Raw genomic sequence first — 21,140 nt, 5'->3', positions numbered from 1 at the left:
GTCGATCAAAAATATGATACCTGGATGAACACAGGAAAAGGCAAAAAAAGGCCAGTACAAATAAAAGTAAAAATTAAATGCGTCTTTATTGAGAAATCAATCAAAAATATTCAATGTGAAACAGGCAGTATGATAGAAGAGGACCCAAGAAGGTCCGTGTTTCAGCACTAAGCCTTACTCAGGAGTCTCTTTGACTTGAGAGATGCAAGCCAATTGCAAGACAGAATAAAAGCAGAAGAGCCTGGACGCATATCCTGTCAGTGGAACGGACTCGTCGAGTCCAGGTCACAGTGTCTCCTCTTCACCAAACTCTTCCGTTTTTATTCTGTCTTGCAATTGGCTTGCATCTCTCAAGTCAAAGAGACTCCTGAGGAGGCTTAGTGCTGAAACATGGACCTTGTTGGGTCCTCTTCTATCATACTGCCTGTTTCACATCGAATACATTTTTGATTGATTTCTCAATAAAGACGCATTTAATTTTTACTTTAATTTATATTGGCCTTTTTTGTCTTTTCCTGTGTTCATTCAGGTATCATATTTTTGATCCACAATTAATTAATTATTCAATTTTCTATATTGTTCTCCCAGGGGAGCTCAGAACGCTTTACATATATTTATTCAGGTACTGAAGCATTTTTCCCTATCTGTCCCTATCTTCTTTGTGCTTCATGCATGGTCATCTTAAATGTCCTGAAAAATGCATAAGTTAGATGTGTCCCCATAACAAGGTTGTGAACCAGTGCTTTGAGATGACCAAAATATCTACTCCAGATATACAAACTCTACAAATTAGAAATTATCAGTCAACTTTACCTTTAAAAGGTTCTCTGCCACTGCAAACCAGTCATCTGTTGCAAATAAAACCTATGGAAAAATATTCAGTATAAATTAAGAAATGTATGCCTGATTGAATTTATTAAAGGACTCCATAAAAAATGCTGTTAAATCATTTATCCCATAAACAGACTCCTTTAAAGTGGTGCCAAAATTAGTCTTATAATAGTGTATAATATAATCTTTGAGATTTTGTGCACTGGAACTCCTGAGGCTTTGTCCTCCTTCTAATTGATTTAATTTAACAGCAATATGTATATCTCTACCACTGTTTGAAGTTTAGATTGTTTCAATATTTATTGGGGGGGGGGGGGATTTTCTCTAGTTTGATTACTATACCTTGTTTAAAAATACCATCTTGGAAGCCTAGAACAAATATATTCCATGTATTAATAAAGGTGGAAAGAAGAACAATCAGCTAACATGATTAAAAGGTGATGTACAAAAAAAGCTATTAGAACCAAAAGAACATCTTTCATAAAATGGAAACTGGAAACCGACTAGCCCACCTACTTCGTAGGGCTTTAAACTAGGTAAGTTGGGGGAGGGTACCTACTCATGTACTGGTGCGGAAAGGAACTATCCTGATGGGATGAGTCGACACTCTGCTTCCAAGGTAAGGGCACACATAGCAAACAGTTCTCTAGGAGCCACACAGACTCAGGTGGAAAAAGCCTTACAGCGACCTAGCAAACACAATGTGTGGAGGGCCATGTATATTAATGCTCACAGTTTAGGCAATAAAATTCTAGAGCTGGAAACTGAAATAAGGGATGCCAACCTAGACTTGGTGGCAATAACCGAAACATGGTTTACGGACTCACATGGGTGGGATATGACTATACCGGGGTACAATCTACTTCGTCGTGACAGAGAGGGCAGGTTAGGTGGTGGGGTAGCACTATACATTAAAAAAGACATCAAAACCACCAGGATCACAGATGTCAAATACACCGGGGAGTCCCTCTGGGTTAACCTGGCAAGAGGTGGCAATAAATGCCTGTATCTTGGTGTGGTATACAGACCCCCAAGACAAATGGAAGACATGGACACGGAATTAATTGAGGACATAGAGAATATCACTCTACGGGGCGACACTGTACTGCTTGGGAACTTCAACATGCCTGATGCAGACTGGAACACATTTTCAGCAACCACCAGTAGCAGCAAGAGGCTTTTGGCCTCCATAAATGGTGCACAACTAAAACAGATGGTAACGGAGCCCACTAGGGCCCAGGCGATCCTTGACCTGGTACTCACCAACGGGGAAAGCGTCTCAGAGGTCTTGGTAGGAGATACGCTAGCCTCCAGCGACCATAACATGGTATGGTTCAACCTTAGGAAAGGATTCCCTAAATCAATCACAAAAACAAAGGTACTTAACTTCCGGGGCACCGACTTCACATACATGGGAGATTTCGTCCATCAGACGCTGCAGGACCAAGCAGAGACCGGTAATGTGGAAGCTATGTGGTCGTACCTGAAATCATCCATACACGAAGCTACTAATCGCTACATAAAATCGGTAGACAAACGGCAAAGAAACAATAAACCCCAATGGTTCACTGAGGAGATCTCGCACCTCATTAAGGAGAAGAAAACAGCATTTCTTTCCTACAAACGTACGCAGAGAAGGGAAACCAAAGTAGAATATAAGACCAGGTCTGCAGCGGTCAAAACAGCAGTTAGGGAGGCCAAACTTCGAGTGGAAGAAACTTTGGCAAAAAACATTAAAAAAGGGGACAAATCTTTCTTCAGGTATATTAGGAAAAGGAACACAGACGGCATAGTACGCCTTAGAAGACCGGACGGAAACTACGCAGTGGCGGATTCTGAAAAAGCCGAAATACTAAATGAATATTTCTGTTCAGTCTTCACCTGTGAGGCACCGGGACACGGACCACAGCTGAAGGCAAAACAAATTGCGGAAGACCCGTTTCAGAATTTTGAGTTCACACCTGAAGACGTCTACAGTGAGCTGACAAGGCTCAAGGAGAACAAGGCCATGGGACCGGACAATTTACACCCAAGAGTGCTTAGAGAATTGAGAGATGTTCTGGCGGAACCGTTGGCCGTACTCTTCAATCTCTCACTAAGCACGGGGAAAGTTCCGTTGGACTGGAAAACAGCCAACGTCATTCCTCTGCATAAAAAGGGTTGCAAGGCTGAGGCTGCGAACTATAGACCGGTGAGTCTCACTTCAATAGCGTGTAAACTCATGGAAACACTAATTAAGCATAAATTAGATACGGTCTTGAATGAGGGGAATCTCCGGGACCCCAGTCAACATGGATTCACCAAGGGTAGGTCCTGCCAGTCCAATCTTATCAGCTTCTTTGACTGGGTAACAAGAAGGCTGGACTCGGGAGAGTCCTTAGACGTCGTATACCTTGACTTCAGCAAGGCTTTTGACAGTGTCCCACACCGCAGACTGCTGAACAAGATGGAATCAATGGGGTTAGGAGTAACACTAACTGCATGGGTTAAAGATTGGTTAAGTGGCAGACTTCAGAGGGTGATGGTTAACGGCACCCTCTCCAAAACGTCGGAAGTGACCAGCGGAGTGCCGCAGGGCTCAGTCCTGGGTCCACTCCTCTTCAACATATTCATTAGGGATTTGACTCAAGGGCTTCAAGGTAAGGTAACCTTATTCGCTGATGATGCCAAACTATGCAATATCATAAACGGCTACAATCTGCAGAATACTATGGAACAGGACCTCCGTACTTTAGAAAGCTGGTCCTCTGTCTGGCAGCTGGGCTTCAACGCCAAGAAATGTAAGGTCATGCATCTCGGAAATGGAAATCCATGCAGAACTTACACCTTGAATGGAGAAACTTTGACCAAGACTACAGCAGAACGAGACCTGGGAGTGATCATCAGTGCAGACATGAAGACTGCTACTCAAGTGGAGAAGGCTTCATCTAAGGCACTGCAGATGATGGGTTGTATCAAGAGAAGTTTCGTCAACAGGAAGCCTGAGGTCATGATGCCATTGTACAGAGCCATGGTGAGACCTCATCTGGAATACTGTGTGCAATTTTGGAGGCCACATTACTGTAAAGATGTGCTCAGAATTGAGTCGGTTCAGCGGATGGCCACCAGGATGGTCTCGGGGCTAAAAGGTCTCTCGTACGAAGAGAGACTGAACAAATTGCAACTCTATACTCTCAAGGAGCGTAGGGAGAGGGGAGACATGATTGAGACATTTAAGTACATCACGGGACGGGTCGAGGTGGAAGATGATATCTTTCTTCTCAAAGGACCCTCGAACACAAGAGGACATCCGCTCAAACTCAGGGGAGGGAAGTTTCGTGGAGACGTCAGGAAGTACTTCTTCACGGAACGAGTGATAGAGCATTGGAACAAGCTTCCAGGACAGGTGATCGAGGCCTGCATTATCCCAGACTTCAAGAATAAATGGGATACCTATGTGGGATCACTGCGAGAGTCATACCAATGAATAGGGTCGCTAGGATATAGACTTAATAGAGCAGGTCAGTAGAGTTAAGGAAGCCAGTAGACTTAAAAGGGGGTCAATGGTATGGGCAGACTTGATGGGCTGTAGCCCTTATCTGCCGTCATCTTTCTATGTTTCTATGTTTCTAAATGGTTGTGGTAAGAGCAGATAGTAGATAGTGTAGATGGTTTTAAGAAGGGTTTGGACAATTTCCTGGAAGAAAAATCTATACTCTGTTATTGAGAAAGATATGGGGCAAGCCACTACTTGTCCTGGATCAGTAGCATGGAATATTGCTACTCTTTGGGTTTTGGCCAGGTACTAGTCATCTGGTTTGGCCACCATGAGAATGGGCTACTGGGCTTGATGGACCATTGGTCTGACCTAGTAAGGCTATTCTTATGTTCTTATGAAGAAAATAAGAAACAACATAAGCACTGGCAAGTTAGATGCAAAGCACTGATAATCTAATATAATAAAACGGTAAGCCACGCATGCGCACTTCCTATGCGTACGTCCGTTTTCCGTGAGCTGTAGCACACATAGGAAGTGCGCATGCGCAGCTTACGGTCTGGCCTCACGCGAGGCAAGACAAGTGGCATGGCACCCTTCCATGCTCTCCACCGCTGCCGGCCACTAGCATCCCCTGCCCTCTCCGTCGCCTCCTGGCTCCAGCGGCATAGGCAGCACTATAAATACGCTGCTTTGCGCCCTTCTCTGCCGATTTCCTCTGCCGCATCTCTGATGACATCATCGGAGACAGAAGCGGCAGAGGAAATCGCCAGTAGAAGGCCGCGAAGCAGCGTGTTTAAAGTGCTGCCTACGCGGCTGGAGTCCCGAGGTTTGTCGGCGGTGGGAGGGTTAGGAGTAGGCCAGATCGACAACGGCAGTAAAAGAAGGGGGAGAGGCCGAACGGAGCAGGGAAGATAAGGGAAGAAAAGGGAAAAGGGGAGTGGGGAGTGGGGGAAAATGCTGCTAATGCTTCTACACAGGAAAGGGGGGATAGGAGGGAAATGCTGTTGCTGCTGCATAGGGAAGTGGGATGGAAATGCTGCTGCACAGGGAAATGGGGAAAATGACAGACAGACAGCGGGAGGGAGGGAGACAGAAAGAAAGAAAGACACAGGGTTAGGGAGAGGGACAGAAAGACAGACAGAGAAAGGGGCCAGAGAGGGAGTCAGTGGGAGAGAGAAAGGGGTTGCTTTGGGGGGAGGACTGTGCTTCAGGCAAACAGCTTTGCTCTGGGGGGGAAGACAGAAGGGGCCATGGAGAGACAGGGAGAGGGAAAGGGGGCTGCTTTGGGGGGAGGGGTGTGCTGGGGGAGACAGAAGGGGCCTTGGAGAGATAGGGAAAGGGGGCTGCTTTGGGGGGAGGTATGCTGGGGACAGACAGCTTTGCTCTGGGAGGAAGACAGAAAAGGGCCATGGAGAGACAGGGAGAGGGAAAGGGGGCTGCTTTGGGGGGAGGGGTGTGCTGGGGGGAGACAGAAGGGGCCATGGAGAGATAGGGAAAGGGGGCTGCTTTGGGGGAGGTGGGTGCTGGGGGCAGACAGCTTTGCTCGGGGGGAGGGGGAGACAGAAGGATACAGACAGCAGCCAAGGAGAGAGAGATAAAGAAACACAGACAGACAGACACATCTATTCTAGCACCCATTAATGTAACGGGCTTAAAGACTAGTGAAAGATAAAACGGAATATGAAGAGAAACGTACAACAGAGGCAAAAACTGATAGAAATAACTTTTTCAGGTACATCAGAAGTGCAAAGCCTGTGAGGGAATCTATGGGACTGTTAGATCATCAATGAGCAAAAGGGGAATGCAGGGAGGTCAAGGCCATAGCAGAAAGACTGAATGAATTCTTTGCTTCAGTCTTTACTGAAGAAAATGTAAGATATCTACCTGTACCATAAATGGTTTTCAAGGGTGACAATACAGAAGAACTGAAAGAAGACAAACTGAACCAAATCAACAAATTAAAGAGCAGTAAGTCACCTGGACTAGATGGTATATACTGCAGGATACTGAAATTTCTGATATGCTGTTACTTATATGTAACCTGAAGACTTGGGGGGCAGGGTGTTTCTATGGTGGCCAGTGTAATACCAATTTTTTAAAAGGGTTCCAGGGGTAATCCAAGAAATTACAGACTGGTAAGCTTGACTTCAGTGACGGACAAGATAGTGGAATAAAATAAAGAATAAAATAAGCACATAGACATAAGAGCTCATTTTCAAAAAAGACAGACGTCCAAAAGACAGCATAAACCAGCACTTGGACATCATACTAGTCAAAATGTCCAGGTGGGCTTTTCCAGACATCTTTCTGGTCGTTCTGTCTCCAGTGTGTCTGGGTGGGATTAGAACGGATTTAGGACGTGGACATTTTACAGTGTATAATCAAACATTGTACAAAATATCCAGGGCACAATTTGGACATTTTGGGCTAGACCTTTTGTTAAAACAAATAAGGGCCAAAAAGGTACCCAAACTGATCAGATGACCATTGGACGGATAAAAATCTGGTCCCCACACACTTCCAATAGTCAGTGACCCCCCCCCAACCCCCAAAGATCTCAATGAAACAGTACATACCTGTATTTATAACAGCAGCACATGGTATGGAAAATTCTAGTGGCGCAGCAAGCAGGTTTATGGAGTAGTCTAGTGGGTGGTGTAGTGAACCATAGAGAGGGAGACCCAGGCCCACATCCCATGCTAACCTTTACATTTATGGTGGAACATGTGATCCTAACAAAACCCTCCACTGTACAGCTCTCCTCCTTTCTTGAATCATCATCTCCTTCCTTCATCCTTGGTGGCTTCAACATTCATGCTGATGATCCCTCCAACTGCTACACTTCCATGTTTCTTACTCTAACATCCTCACTCAATCTCCAGTTGTGCTCCATGCATATGTGTCCACATCTGTGCATAAATGACTAAGGGGCCCTTTAGCTAAGGCTTTGCATGTCCTATTTTATATCTATGGGCCATGTGACACTTAGCACACACTAATGTCCATTAGCACACACCCCTGAAATACTGCCAAAGTGGACATGCACTCTACCACTTAGAGTATGCACCTACTACTACTATATTATTATTTCTATAGCACTGAAAGGCATACGTACATTTAACATTCAATAGACGGTCCCTTCTCAGAAGAGCTTACAATCTAATTTGTACAGACAGGACATCTCAGGGTTGGGGATTTTCTGGAAGAAGGAAAGTTACAATTGGTAAATTTACTTGACAGTGAATAGGAAGAGTTGAAAACAGCTTCATAAAAATGAGCTTTTAGCTTCATATAAAATGATCTTCATAAGAATTGTCAGAGGAAAATTCCATAAGCCGAGGTAATATGGATTCACTAGTGGTAGGTCTTGTCTGACAAATCCAATCAATTTATTTGACTGGGTGACTAGAGATTGGATAGAGGGAGTGTGCTAGATATGGTGTACGTAGATTTTAGCAAAGCCTTTGACAGTGTTCCACACAGGAGTCAAACAAACTGAGTGCCCTCAGGATGGGCCCCAAAGTGACGGACTGGGTCAAGAACTGATTGAGTGGAAGGTGACAGAGGATAGTGGTCAATGAAAATTGCTCTGAGGAAAGGGATGTCACCAGTGGTGTGCCTCAATGTTCAGTTCTTGGGCCTGTTGTTTTTAACATTTTTGTAAACGATATTGTTGAAGGGCTGTCTGGTAAGATTTGCCTCTTTATGGATGATACCAAAATCTGCAATAGAGTTCACACCACCAATGGTGTGGAAAACATGAGGAAGGACCTAGTGAAGCTTGAGGAATGTAAGACAGCTAAGATTTAATGCTAAGAAATACAAGTTCATACATTTGGGCTGCAAAAACCCAAAGAAATGGTCCAGTTTAGGAGGTGAAGAACTTTTGTGCACAAAAGAGAATGGGACTTGTGTGTGATAGTATGTGATGATCTTAAGGTGGCCAAACAGGTTGAAAAAGCGATGGAAAAAGCTAGAATGATGCTTGGGTGCATAGGGAAAGGTATGGCCAGTAGGAAAAAGGAAGTATTGATGCCTCTATTTAAGATTCTGGTGGGACCTCATTTAGAATATTATGTACAATTCTGAACCTCACCTTCAAAAAGATATAATAAACATGATGGAGTCGGTCCAGAGGAAGGCTATTAAAATGGTTGGTGATCTCTGTTATAAAGCATACGGAGTCAAACTCAAAGATCTCAATATATATACTTTGGAGGAGAGGGGAGATATGATAGAAACATTTAAATATCTATGTGGCATAAATACACATGAGGTGAGTTTCTTTTAATTGAAAGGGTGGTAGATGCATGGAATAGTCTCCCGGTAGAGGTGGTGGAGACAAAGACTGTGTCTGAATTCAAAAAAGCATGCGACAGGCATGTGGGTTCTCTTAGGTAGAGGAGGAGATAGTAGGTGCTGCGGCTGGGCAGACTGGATGGGTCATTTGGCCTTTATCTGCCATCAAGTTTCTAGGTTTCTATCAAGCTGGACATGGGAAAATCCACTGCTTATTTCTAGAATAATCAGCATAAGATCTATTTTACTCTTTTTGGATCTTGCCAGATACTTGTGACCTGGATTGACCACTGTGGGAAACAGAAAATTGGGCTTGATGGACCTTCAGTCTATCCTAGTAAGGCAACTCTTATGCCATTAGAAATTGACACTGCCACATAAAACCTAGTTTTCATTGGTTTTCAGGTGATGCTTTATAGTACATATATTTTGTGGGTTTCTTGGCAATGTTTTCATAAAGTTCAACTCTCCCACCACCCCAAATTATATGCATACTCCATTGGGCAATACCATTTAAAAAGAATGGAAACAATTATTTTCCTTATTTATTTAGGGCCTTATTGCCAGTTAATTCCCATTCACACTTTTGCTAAAATGTATCTGAATGAGTTGAATCTTTTTCATTATTTCTTACATTATATTCTTGTTTGATGCACACAATAGTAAATTAAATCCACCCTGACCTTGTAGGACTGGATATTATTTTTACCTTGCCTCCAACGGCTTCAGATGCCAAGTCATTGAACTGTGCAAAGTGCGGGGAGACTTTGGTTTTCTCTTCTTTAAGGCCAGAAGACATCTTCTTCACTTTTCAAAAATGGATGCAAGATGAAAGGAGTTTTTTCCTTTTGAAAAAGCAAGAGAAGGAAACTTAAGAAGAATATTTTTTTTACTGTGATTTATGTCTGATTTCATGAAATAATCTTCATTACTTAAAAATAATTTGTAGATTTGTTTTATAGAGTTTCAACTGGGGACAACAAGACACAGGGTCCCTGGTTTCTTTGGTTGAAGGTGGCCTACTGGCGCTACTATCCTTTCTCTGTTGCCCTTAGTGGAGAGTGGTGTTGAGTCCGGAGGATGGTGGGGAGGTTGTGAATGTTATAGTTAAAATTGTTTGATGACTGGCTGTTTCTTGTTCTGTAGCCAGAACTAGTCATTGGATTCTTTCTTTTTCCTTGGTTTGTTACCTTTGCTGTTCTGTGATTATCTGATGTCATCAATAAAAACTGTTTGAAACTTATAGAGTTTCAACTTCTAGGAAACAATTCACTATTGCTACCTGTTGAGCAAGGTTTCTTGGAAAACTTCAGAGTAAATTTTGTACTATGGGGCTCATAACCAAAACAGAAATATGTCTAAAAACCCGCCCAAATTGGCACTTGGATGACCTAAAAGACAGACCATTCAAGTGCCGATAATCAAAATGGGTTTATAGAGGTATCTAGTAGTGCTGCCCGATTCAGGAAAAAAATTTCAATTCGATTCAGCCTATTGAATCGATTTTATGATTTGATTCGATTTTCCTGCCCAATTGGGTGGTTTTTTTCTAACATCCTGGTGGGTTTATTTTATAGTCTGTTCACCCCCTTTGCCCTCTCCTACCCACACTGGTCCTGTGGTGTAAACAAAATAAACAAACAAAAAATACTTTTCCTCTCTCTCTGTTAAATTCTAACTCACGTTTGCGGTCTAAAACCAGCTCTGGAAGGATACACATTTCAAATCTGACATATTGTAATCACAAAACAGAAAATAAAATTATTTTTCTACTTTTTGTTGTCTAGTCATTTTTCAAATCATGTTGGGCTCTGGTTGTCTTCTGATCAGGCTCTCCTTCTTTCTCTATGATAACCATCCATCTTCCATCTCTGTCCTCTCCTTCTGTTTCCCTTTCCTCCCCCGGAGGTCTGGCATCTTTCCTTTTTTTCATCTCCATCCCCCTGCAGCTGCAGCGATGGACCCCACCATCCACACATCCACCATCTCTCCTTTTCTCAACTACCCTTTCATCCAGCATCTCTCTTCTGTGTCCCTGTCCCTATTCTCCTCTCCAGTAGTGTCCCCCTTGTGTCCCTATTCCTATGCTCCCTCTATGCCCAGCATCTTATCTCTGTTTCATGTCTCTCCCCATTTCCATCTTCTTCTTTCTCTCTTCCTTACCTCCTGTATCCCCTTCCCCAGGTACAGGCTTTCTCCTACTATCTCTCCTGCCATCCTGCACCCTGCCCACCTACTTTGGAGCAGTATCTGTCCCTCTTGTACCCTTCCCCTTGTGGTCTTGCATTTCTCTCTCCCTCTCTCCATTAGTCCAGCACCTCTCCTCTGCTTTCCTCCCCCTCTTTTTGGTTCGGTCTCTGTCTTCCCTTCATTTCACCCCAGGTCTGGCATCTTCCCTCCCCTCTCTTACTCCTTCCTCCTCCTCCCTCTGCACAGGCCTGCCTCCCCACCGCGAAGGCACTCTTCCTCCTCCTCCCTCTGCACAGGCCTTCCCCCCCCCTCCCCGCCGGGAAGGCCTGCTCTCCCCGCAAACCTGCATGTTCCCCCAGGTTCCCCGCTTTTACCTTAAGCTAATATGGCAGCCTACAGGATCACTGTGCTATAGCGATCCCTGCAGTTGCGGTCGTTCTCAGCAGCATGTTTCCTCTGCCACGATCCTGACCCTGACGTCAGAGGAGGAGTGGGACCGTAGCAGAGAGAACGTACCGCTGAGGACGACGGCAGCTGCAGGGATCGCTATAGCATCAGCGATTCTGCAGGCTGCTGTATTATCTTAAGGTAAGAACAGGGAAGCTGGGGGAACATGCAGGCCTTTCTGACTGACCCTCCCCCCTCAAGCAGGAGCAGCAGCGGACAGCCAGCAAGAGGCAGTACTGCCGCTCCTGCTTTAGGAAGGCAGGGGGGAAGGGTCAGTCATCGAATCAGGAGGCCAATTTTTAAAAAAATTGAATCGATTCACCTGATTCGAATCGGTGAATCATTTCGAATTGTGACTCGGGCAGCACTAGTATCCAGAGACTTTTTAGGCCTCTGAATTCCGCTGTGTGCCCAGTGCTGAAAAGGCATTTTTGAAGGAGTGGTTAGGGTGGGATGTGGGCCGACCTAAACTTAGGGATAATCGAAAGTTTGACAAGGCTGCCTGGATGGAACTTATACATTGTGACTTAGGCGATCTAAAAACAGGTCTAAGTACCCAGAAAGTATCCAAAGTGACCAGATAACCACTGCAGACACAAAGTACAGATCCCATACACTCCCCTAGTGATCACTGACTCCCCCCCCCACCCCCCCACACACACCCACCCACACCACCATAAAAATTGGAATAAAAACGTACATACCTGCCTCCAGAACATCAGCACCTGGCATAGGAAAGCCTAGTAGAGTTGCATATAGGTTTCTTAAGTAGCCAGTGGGGTGGGTTAGTGAACCATAGAGAAAAGGTCCTAGGTCCATAAGCCACTCTAACCACTGAACTGCCATATAGGTGGCACCTGCAGCCATAAGGGCTATTGGGATTGTAGACAGGTGGGTATAGTAGGTGTTTGGAGTGGGGGTGTTTTGGGGGGCTCACCATGTCCTACAAGCGAGTTGTGATGAGATGTTTATGTGGCACCCTTTTTGTGAAGTTCACAGCAGTTCCACTACTCTGTTGCCATGTCTGGGTGGCCAGTCCATCACTTTACTGGCCCCTCCTACATCCAAAAGGTCTTATTCTAGGCATTTGGGACGGACAATATTTTGGATGAGAATGTAGTATAAAGATAGATGTACTAACAGTCTGAACGATCAAATGGCTGGATGTAGAAGTAGATGATTTTCGAAAAGAAAAAAATTTTGGATGTATTTTTCGAGAATGGACGTTGGATGCTGCCAACTTTGGGCAACTAGCGCCCTAGGCCCAAAATGGACTTAGACATTTGTTTTGATTATGCCCTTCCATGTGTCTATTTTTATATGGATGTCTTATTCAAACCTTTAATCTGATTGTGCATAGGTGTAGACTTTAATATGTAAAGTTCCTTTATTAAGCAAATACACCACCCGATAAAAGGCCCCATTTTTTACATAGGTTGTTTACATCTCCCCCCCCCCTTTTATGAAACTGTGCTAAGCTTTTTTATCACCAGCCATGGTGGTAAAAGCTCCAACGCTCATAGAATTCCTATGAACATAGGAGCTAATACCGCCATGGCCAGCAATAATAAAGCCTAACACAGTTTCATAAAAGGGGACCTTAGTTAGGAATGGAGATGCCAGGCTGAGATATTAACAACTTTGCTGCATTTTATAAAAGGACCTAACAAATGCAGAGTCTTTTGTAAAATATGGGGCTCATAATCAAAACTTTACAACATCCAAAAACCAGCCTAAGTCGGCACTTGGACGTCCTAATAGCAGGGACGTCCAAGTGCCGATAATCAAAACCAACTTTCTGGAAGTGCAGCAGCACTTCTAAGCTGCTGTGTGTCCAGAGAGCAAAGGGGCATGTTGGGAGGTGTGTTATGGGCTTCAACCTACACGTACCCCAGCCGTAATCAAAACTTTCCTAGAGGGAACTTAGACTCTGGCAGTTATATCTGTTTGAGTTGCGACTAAGTTCCACAAAGGTTCCCAAACTGACAAGAAGACCACTGGAAGATATAAGGCATGACACCCCCCCCCCTTTTAATCCCTCCTACCACCCAAAGAGCAAAAAACCAAACCCCTGTAAGATTCCCATCAGTTGATCGAGGCAGAAGGAATTCCCATCAGCTGGGCCGGTTTCGGGGATTCCTGGTGGCTCAGCTGAAGGGAGATGCCCCCTGCCAGGATCTGCTGACATACTTGGATGCACCGGGGAGGGGTCTGAGACTCTGATTGGCCCAGGTTGTTAAGGCCCTTCCCATAGGACCAAGTGACCTTTATAAAACTGGTGGTTAACGTGCATCTAAAGTGCCTAACTTTGAGCTTCATTTACTGAATCTGACCCATAGTGGCCAATGTGATACACGAATTAATATTATATGGGGAATATTGATTTCAGAGGATGAAATTGCTTGAGAAGCTGTTAGGCAGTGTAACTGACTCATTGTGTAGTTAGATCTATATCTCACCAGTAGTCTCTTGAACCCTTCTGCTTGTTACAAAACTTGTTGCTTTACTGGAAACTTCAAAATGATCTTTTCTGTTATATGCTTCTATATCTTTAATAATAAACATGCAATGTTTTCTCGCATCTACAATTATAGGAACCCATAGCCAGTAAGAGATTAAATGAGGCTGATTCTTTACATTTATTTCTTCTGAAAAGTTTCACAACAGTGCATGCATATGGCAGTTAATCTCCTCAACGTTTAATCTTCACTCAATGCATCCTGATTTATTGATAGAGAAGCAGCAGAAATAGTGGACAACTTTGAATTGTTTGGATCAACAATCTCTAAAGAAACAACAAGCAATCAAGAAATCCAACAATGTTATCACTCTTGGCAGAATGGCTATAAAGGACCTTGAAAGGATGCATCCCTGCATACAAAGATTTGACTTTTCCATGCTAAGGCATTTTCAATATGAATACAAAAATTGAACAGTGATGAAGCACGATTGGAAGAAAATCAATGTTGTAGAATTATGGTGCTGTGAAGAATATTGCATAACTATGGACCAAGCCTGCTGAGAAGGGGGCAGGGGGCCCGGCTTCCAAAAGGGGCCTGGTACTAGCCATTAAAAAGCCATCCTCTCAAGGGCCTGGGCCCACTCAGCAGCTGTATACTTGCAAGCAGCTCTGTGGTCCTACAGTTCCATCCTATCCTTCACTAGCCTCTCTCTTATAAAGGGTTGCTGGTAGTAGCGGCAGCAACTTACAGGCTGTGGCTGACCCGAAAACCTCCCCTCTGCCATGTTAGGAAAGCTATAGAGGGGAGGTTTCTGGGTCAGCCATGAGAGTCACTGCTGCCATTGCCAGAAACCCATTAAGAGTGATCCAGGCTACATCCCCTAATTAGAGGACTGAGAGGGAGGGAGAGAAAATAAAGTAAGAATTGTTTGACGTGAAAAGAGGGAAATAATAATAATAATAACTTTATTTTTCTATACCGCCAACACCCAAAAAGTTCTAGGCGATTCACAGAATAAAAAGGACTGGACATTCCAGTGATGATACAAAGCACACAGAAAAGCAGTACAATATTTCACTAGTGAAAAATACAATAAGAAACTATGACATAGTCATCAATCAAGTAACAAATTTTTTGAACAAATAGGTCATAACCAATTTTCTAAAGGTGCAATAAGATGCAGATTGTTGAATCAGGTCGTCTAACCATACTTGAACTTTACCTGCTTGATAAGCCAAAGATTAATCAAAATATTTTTTATAAAGGCAATTTTTGGGATTAGGAAAAGCAGCTACAGACCAGTCTCAAATCTCCCATTTATCTCAAAAATACTAGAAAATACTAATAGAACTACAGGAATTCATGGAAACAAACGCCACCCTATCCAACTTCCAATCAGGATTCCGGAAGCACCATAGCACAGAAACAGTACTTCTAGACATTGTAAATGACTGCTGGAAAATCCTTGATGAGGGGAAAGACGCACTGCTGATCCTACTAGACCCAAGCGCCGCCTCGATACTATCGATCATTTAATCCTACACTCTATAGGAATCCGTGATGTTTCACTGACATGGTTCTCCTTCTTAAACAAAAGGTCTCAGAAAGTACTATTGGAACCCTCCTTATCGGAACCAAAACCTCTCGACTATGGAGTGCCCTAGGGTGCATTATTTTCCCCACTCCTCTTCAACTTATGTCAAACCAGTACTCGACATCGCAAAAAAAAATACCAAATCAAAATACACTTGTAAGCAGACGACATACAGCTTTACCTTCCCGTAGGTCAACACCGAGATGCACAAATAAAAAATCTTCACTGCTGCCTAACAGAAAAAAATGGATGACTGCAAATAAACTGCAACTCAACGCATCTAAAACTGAACTTCTCTGGATACATAAGGACACCTGCGCATACCTCCGCCCATCTCTCTCCTGGGGAAATGACACCCTTACAGCCAAAGACAATGTCAACAGCCTAGGAATGATTCTCAACTCAAACCTGTCACTCTCAGACCATATATCAAAATTAATGTCATCTTCCTTCTATTATCTCCGCCAACTAAAGTGCATCCGTGTTTATTTCTCAAGAAAGCGATTTCACTCAGCTACTATATGCGTTTGTACTATCTCGCTTAGATTACTGCAATGCTCTGCTTATCTGCAAAAACACTCTCCCGTCTCCAAGGTGTGCAAAACGTCGCTATCTGACTCCTAAAAAACTTGGGCTTTCACAACCATGTCACCCCTGCATTAACATCCATGCATTGGCTTCCTATCCAAAAACGATGCACCTTTCAAGCCTTGGTGTTAGCCTTTAAGACTTTCCACAAAATGGCACCAAACTACATAGCATCTAAACTACAAATTTAGTCTCCTATCGATCACTGTGATCCCAAACAGAAAAACGGCTGGTCCTGCCACCTGGCTGCTCACTCACGTCTGAGACATCTCGAAGACGCTCATATTCTCACTACATAGAAACATATAGTATGACAGCAGAAAAGGGCCGGCAGCCCAACAAATCTGCCCACTCAAACAATCCTCCCTCAACAAGAACCCTCCTTCTAAGCATTTTCCCGGAGCGACCCCACCTGTTTATCCCATCGTCCCTTCAAGTTGAGCGTGTTACTGGCCTCAACTACCTGACATGGAAGACCATTCCATCGATCAACCACCCTTTCGGTGAAGAAGTATTTCCTGATGTCACCATGAAATCTCCCACCCTTGAGTTTTAGCGGATGCCCTCTTGTCGCCGTGGGACCCATAAGAAAAAAAGATTTCTTCCTCCACCTCAATACGGCCCGTGATATATTTGAATGTCTCTATCATGTCCCCCCTTTCTCTGCGCTCTTCGAGAGAGTATAACCGCAGCCTGCTTAGACATTCTTCATATGGGAGATCTTTAAGTCCTGAGACCATCCTAGTGGCCATTCGCTGAACCGACTCCATTCTCTTCAAGTCCTTTTGATAATGTGGCCTCCAAAACTGGACACAGTACTCCAGATGAGGTCTCACCATGGATCTGTACAATGGCATTATAACTTCAGGTTTTCGGCTGATAAAACTTCTGATGCAACTCAGCATTTGTCTAGCCATGGCTGAAGCTCTCTCCACCTGATTGGCAGCTTTCATATCTTCCCTGATGATTACACCCAGGTCCCGTTCTGTGACAGTTCTTGTTAAGTTTTCACCATTCAGGGTGTATGTTCTGCAGAGGTTACCGTACCAAGGTGCATTACCTTACACTTTTTGGCATTAAAATTCAGTTGCCAGGTAATAGACCATTGTTCCAGTAAAAGTAGGTCCTGCTCCATAGTGTCGGGCACAGTTGCGCTGCCCACAACGTTGCATAGCTTAGCGTCATCGGCAAATAATGTAATTTTGCCTCGAAGTCCCTGAGACCGATTCCTTACAAAGATATTAAATAGTATCGGACCCAAGACAGAGCCCTGCGGCACTCCACTGGTCACTTCCAACGTTTCTGAGGGAATACCATTTACCATCACCCTTTGAAGTCTGCCACTAAGCCAGTCTTTAACCCATGCAGTCAATGTTTCTCCTAGTCCCATCGTGTTCGTCTTGTTTAATAACCTACGGTGTGGGACACTATCAAAAGCCTTACTGAAGTCTAAATATATGATGTCCAGGGACTCTCCCCATCCAGTTTTTTGTTACCCAGTCAAAGAGGCTTATCAGATTGGATTGACAAGACCTTCCCTTCGTAAATCCATGCTGGTGGGGATCCCTCAGTCTTTTGTCATCCAGAATCATATCCAATCTGTTTTTAATCAATGTTTCCATAAGTTTACACACTATTGATGTGAGACTCACCGGTCTGTAATTTACATCCTCTGTCCTGCATCCCTTTTTGTCGAGCGGAATGACGTTAGCAGTTTTCCAGTCTAATGGGACTTTTCCCTTGCTTAAGGAAAGATTGAAAGCACAGCTAACGGCACTGCCAGGACATCTCTCAATTCCCGAAGTACTCTGGGGTGTAGATTATTCAGGCCCATGGCTTTGTTCACTTTTAGCTTCGATAGCTCGTGGTAGACGTTTCTCGCGGTAAATTCAAAATCCCGGAATTGGTCCTCCGAGCACCTCCTTGTCTATAGCTGCAGCCGGATCCCGGCGCCTCGCAGGTGAAGACTGAGCAGAAGTAGCTATTGAGTAGTTCAGCTTTATCTGAGTCTGTGTCTACAAAGTTACCGTCAGGTTTCCGTAGGCGCACAATCCCGATTGTGTTCTTTTTTCTGTCACTAACATACTTGAAAAAGGATTTATCCCCTTATTTAACCTGCCTAGCTATATTTTCTTCCATCCGGAGTTTACTTCCCTGACTGCCTTTTTAACATTTCTAGATTTCACCAGATAGGTTTCTTTAGCTTCCGGTCGTTGTGATTGTTTGTAGGTTACAAATGCTGTTTTCTTTTGCTTTACTAGTTCTGAGATCTCCGCAGAGAACCACTGTGGTCTATTATTTCTCCGTCGTTTGCTCACAGTTTTTATGTATAGGTTGGTTGCTTCTTGCAGGGTAGATTTCAGAGCCGACAATATTACCTCCACACTGTCCGTCGTGCCCTGGTTTTGCAGCGCCTCATAGACATAATCTCCCATGCACTGAAAGTTAGTTCCCTTAAAATTAAGGACCTTTGTCGATGTATTTGACCTAGTGATTCCTTTCCTCAGGTGAAACCACACCATGTTGTGGTCACTGGAGGCCAAAGCTTCTCCTACTGAAACCTCTGTGACACTATCTCCATTGGTGAGTAACAGGTCCAGAATCGCCCGATCCCTGGTGGGTTTCAATACCATCTGTTTGAGGCGTGCTCCCTGTATGGAGGCTAGTAGCCTCCTGCTGCCGCCGGTCATAACGGAAAGTTTGTTCCAGTCTACATCAGGCATATTGAAGTCCCCCAACAGCACTGTGTCTCCACGCAGGGTGTTGGTCTCGATGTCTTTGATTAGTTCTTTGTCTGTATCATCCTGTTGTCTTGGAAGTTTGTACATAACACCAAGATACAGGCATTTGTTGTTGCCCCTGGCAAAGTTCACCCAGAGGGATTCTCCTGTATACTTGATGTCTGTAATCCTGGTAACTTTGATGTCCTCTCTAATGTATAATGCTACTCCTCCTGTTTTGCCTTCTCTGTCACGACGGAGCAAGTTATATCCTGGTATAGCCATATCCCATCCATGGGACTCCGAGAACCAGGTTTCTGTCATCGCCACCACATCTAGGTCGGCATTTCCCATTTCTGTTTCCAGTTCCAGAATTTTATTGCCTAAACTACGGGCATTAACATACATGGCCGTCCAGTCTTTATGTTTGTCAGGATTGCATGGAGATTTTCCTGTTCGAGATAGTTTGTCCCCCTTAGTATTGCCTTTGTCTCCCTCATTATTGACTCAATTACTTGCCTCAGACTACATGCCCAGAATGTGGCACATCATCCCCCCATCTATTAGATCACTAGACAAAAAAGCCGTGAAACCTTCCTCTTTACAAACCCAGCACCTTGAAGACCCACGTCTACACTCTGATGGATGGATCTCAAAGACATGACCTAAAACTCCAAATGGAATCTCACAAATACTCGCATACCACTGCAAATATAACCTGAATTACTACTGCATTCTCCAACAACAAACATGCATCCACTTACTAAGAAAGCTATCTTACCTCCATAAGATATCTACACTGAATGTGCTGAAATTTTATGTCTGCATGTTATGTCTATATTGTAATCTAACCCTTTTGTCTATACTGTAAATGCTGTAGAGTCTGTATTTCTCACCTAAGTATGTCCTAACCATACTATGAATGTACTCTTGTAACCCGTTCTGGGCTTCTTTGGGAGGACGGGCTAAATAAATGAATAAATAAATAAACCAGTACACCTAGTCGAACAGTACCATTCAAAATGAGGAGGAAGAAAAAGATGCTGCAGAGGGAGGGGAAGAGGGAGAAATGTTGAACATGGGAGGATAGGGAAGGAAAGAGATGCTACACAGTGGGGAGAAGAGAGAGATGGATAGGAGGGAGAGATGCTGCATGGGGGAGAGGGAGAAATGTTGGATATGAAATTGGAGGATTGGGAGGGAGAGAACTTTACTTTTGATTGATGGTGGGGTCCTTAAAGATTGTTTGACCGAGGCTCTGCCATGGACGGCCCAAAGAAAAAAATCAATCAATATTAGAAGCTATCAAACCTTAACTTTCCTAAGAAGCTCAAATGACAAGATTTCAATTTCTTACTTTAGACACAAGCAAATAGAAAGAGATCATGCTTGGCAAGCTTTAAGATCAACACAAAAGAGGAAGACCAGTAATGCATTGGATTGATAAAATAAAAACAGGAGCCTCTCCTTCTTGTTTAAATTGTTTTCTAAATTATAAGAGACCTTTTATTAAAGCTTAACTTGCAAAAACAGACTTAGCATGCGCTAAATGCTAAGAAGCCCATAGATATAAATAAAGCCCGACCAAAACCAGAACTTTCAGTTTCTGCCAAAACTGAATCTGCAACTGAAACTGGCTACGTGGTTTTGGTAGAAACCGAAGGCAAAAATAAAACTGACCCTCTCCCCCCCCGGCCTCAGATACAGCAGTAGCTCCTCCCTCCTGGCAGCAGGGGTTTGGGAAAGGGTTTGGGACTTATATACCACCTTTTTGTACTTATACAACCACACTCAAAGTGGTTTATATACAGGTACTTCAAGCATTTTCCTTATCTGTCCAGATGGGCTCACAATCTATCTAATGTATCTGGGGCAGTGGAGGATTAAGTGACGTGTCCAGGGTCACAGGGACCAGCGCAGGGTTTGAACCCACAACTTGAGTGTGCTGAAGCTGTAGCTCCAACTACTGCACCACACTCTCATTCCCCTGCTCTTCCACCACCACCACCACCATGGCAGCCTCCTCATGAACCTACCATTTCTTTGATGGGTAATAGGTGTTGGAATGTCCTCATTAACTCCTGCTCCAGTTCACGCCTCAAAAAAATGGTTTCCAAGATTTCCAGTGGCAGTCTCATGAAACTGCTGCAGCAGGTCCTGGCAGCCATTATGAGAATGGACTTGGCAAAGGCAAGATCAATCACATGCTCTTGCCTGTGTTGATTCCATTATCAAGATGGCTGCCAAGACTTCCTGCAGCAATTATGCAAGACTGCCACTAGAAGACCCGGAAGCCATCTTTTCAAATGGGCATGCACAGGAGCAGAAGTAGTGGGAATGCTCTTGTGCCCATTACCCACCAATGAAATGATAGGCCCATGAGGGGGCAGCCGCTGGGGAGGGCACGTTTGGAACCATGGGGAGGTTCAGGAGGAGAAAGCTGCTGCTGGGGAGGCTCAGAAGGGGGGGGGGAGCTGCTACCAGCTAGAGCCCCATCTTCTGATGGGGGTCTGAGAGTAATCACAAGGGGG

The 21,140-nt window shown here is 44.1% G+C and overlaps 1 protein-coding gene across 3 annotated transcripts in view; it reads right to left on the bottom strand.

The window, feature by feature from the left end:
• ALLC (allantoicase) overlaps window positions 1-21,140 on the bottom strand; it is an 83,307-nt gene that overhangs the window by 61,326 nt on the left and 841 nt on the right. For all 3 annotated transcript variants that reach the window (XM_033939012.1, XM_033939013.1, XM_033939014.1), the window contains exons 2-3: window positions 9,318-9,453; window positions 814-864 (exon numbers count right to left, since the gene is read on the bottom strand). In XM_033939012.1, coding sequence (XP_033794903.1) covers window positions 814-864; window positions 9,318-9,407 — 141 coding nt within the window. In that variant the 5' untranslated portion in view covers window positions 9,408-9,453. The remainder of the gene's footprint in view (window positions 1-813; window positions 865-9,317; window positions 9,454-21,140) is intronic.

The sequence above is a fragment of the Geotrypetes seraphini genome, chromosome 3 (genome assembly GCF_902459505.1).
Source record: "Geotrypetes seraphini chromosome 3, aGeoSer1.1, whole genome shotgun sequence".
NCBI classification, from domain to species: Eukaryota; Metazoa; Chordata; class Amphibia; order Gymnophiona; family Dermophiidae; genus Geotrypetes; species Geotrypetes seraphini.
This window is presented reverse-complemented; position numbering and strand designations above follow the sequence as displayed.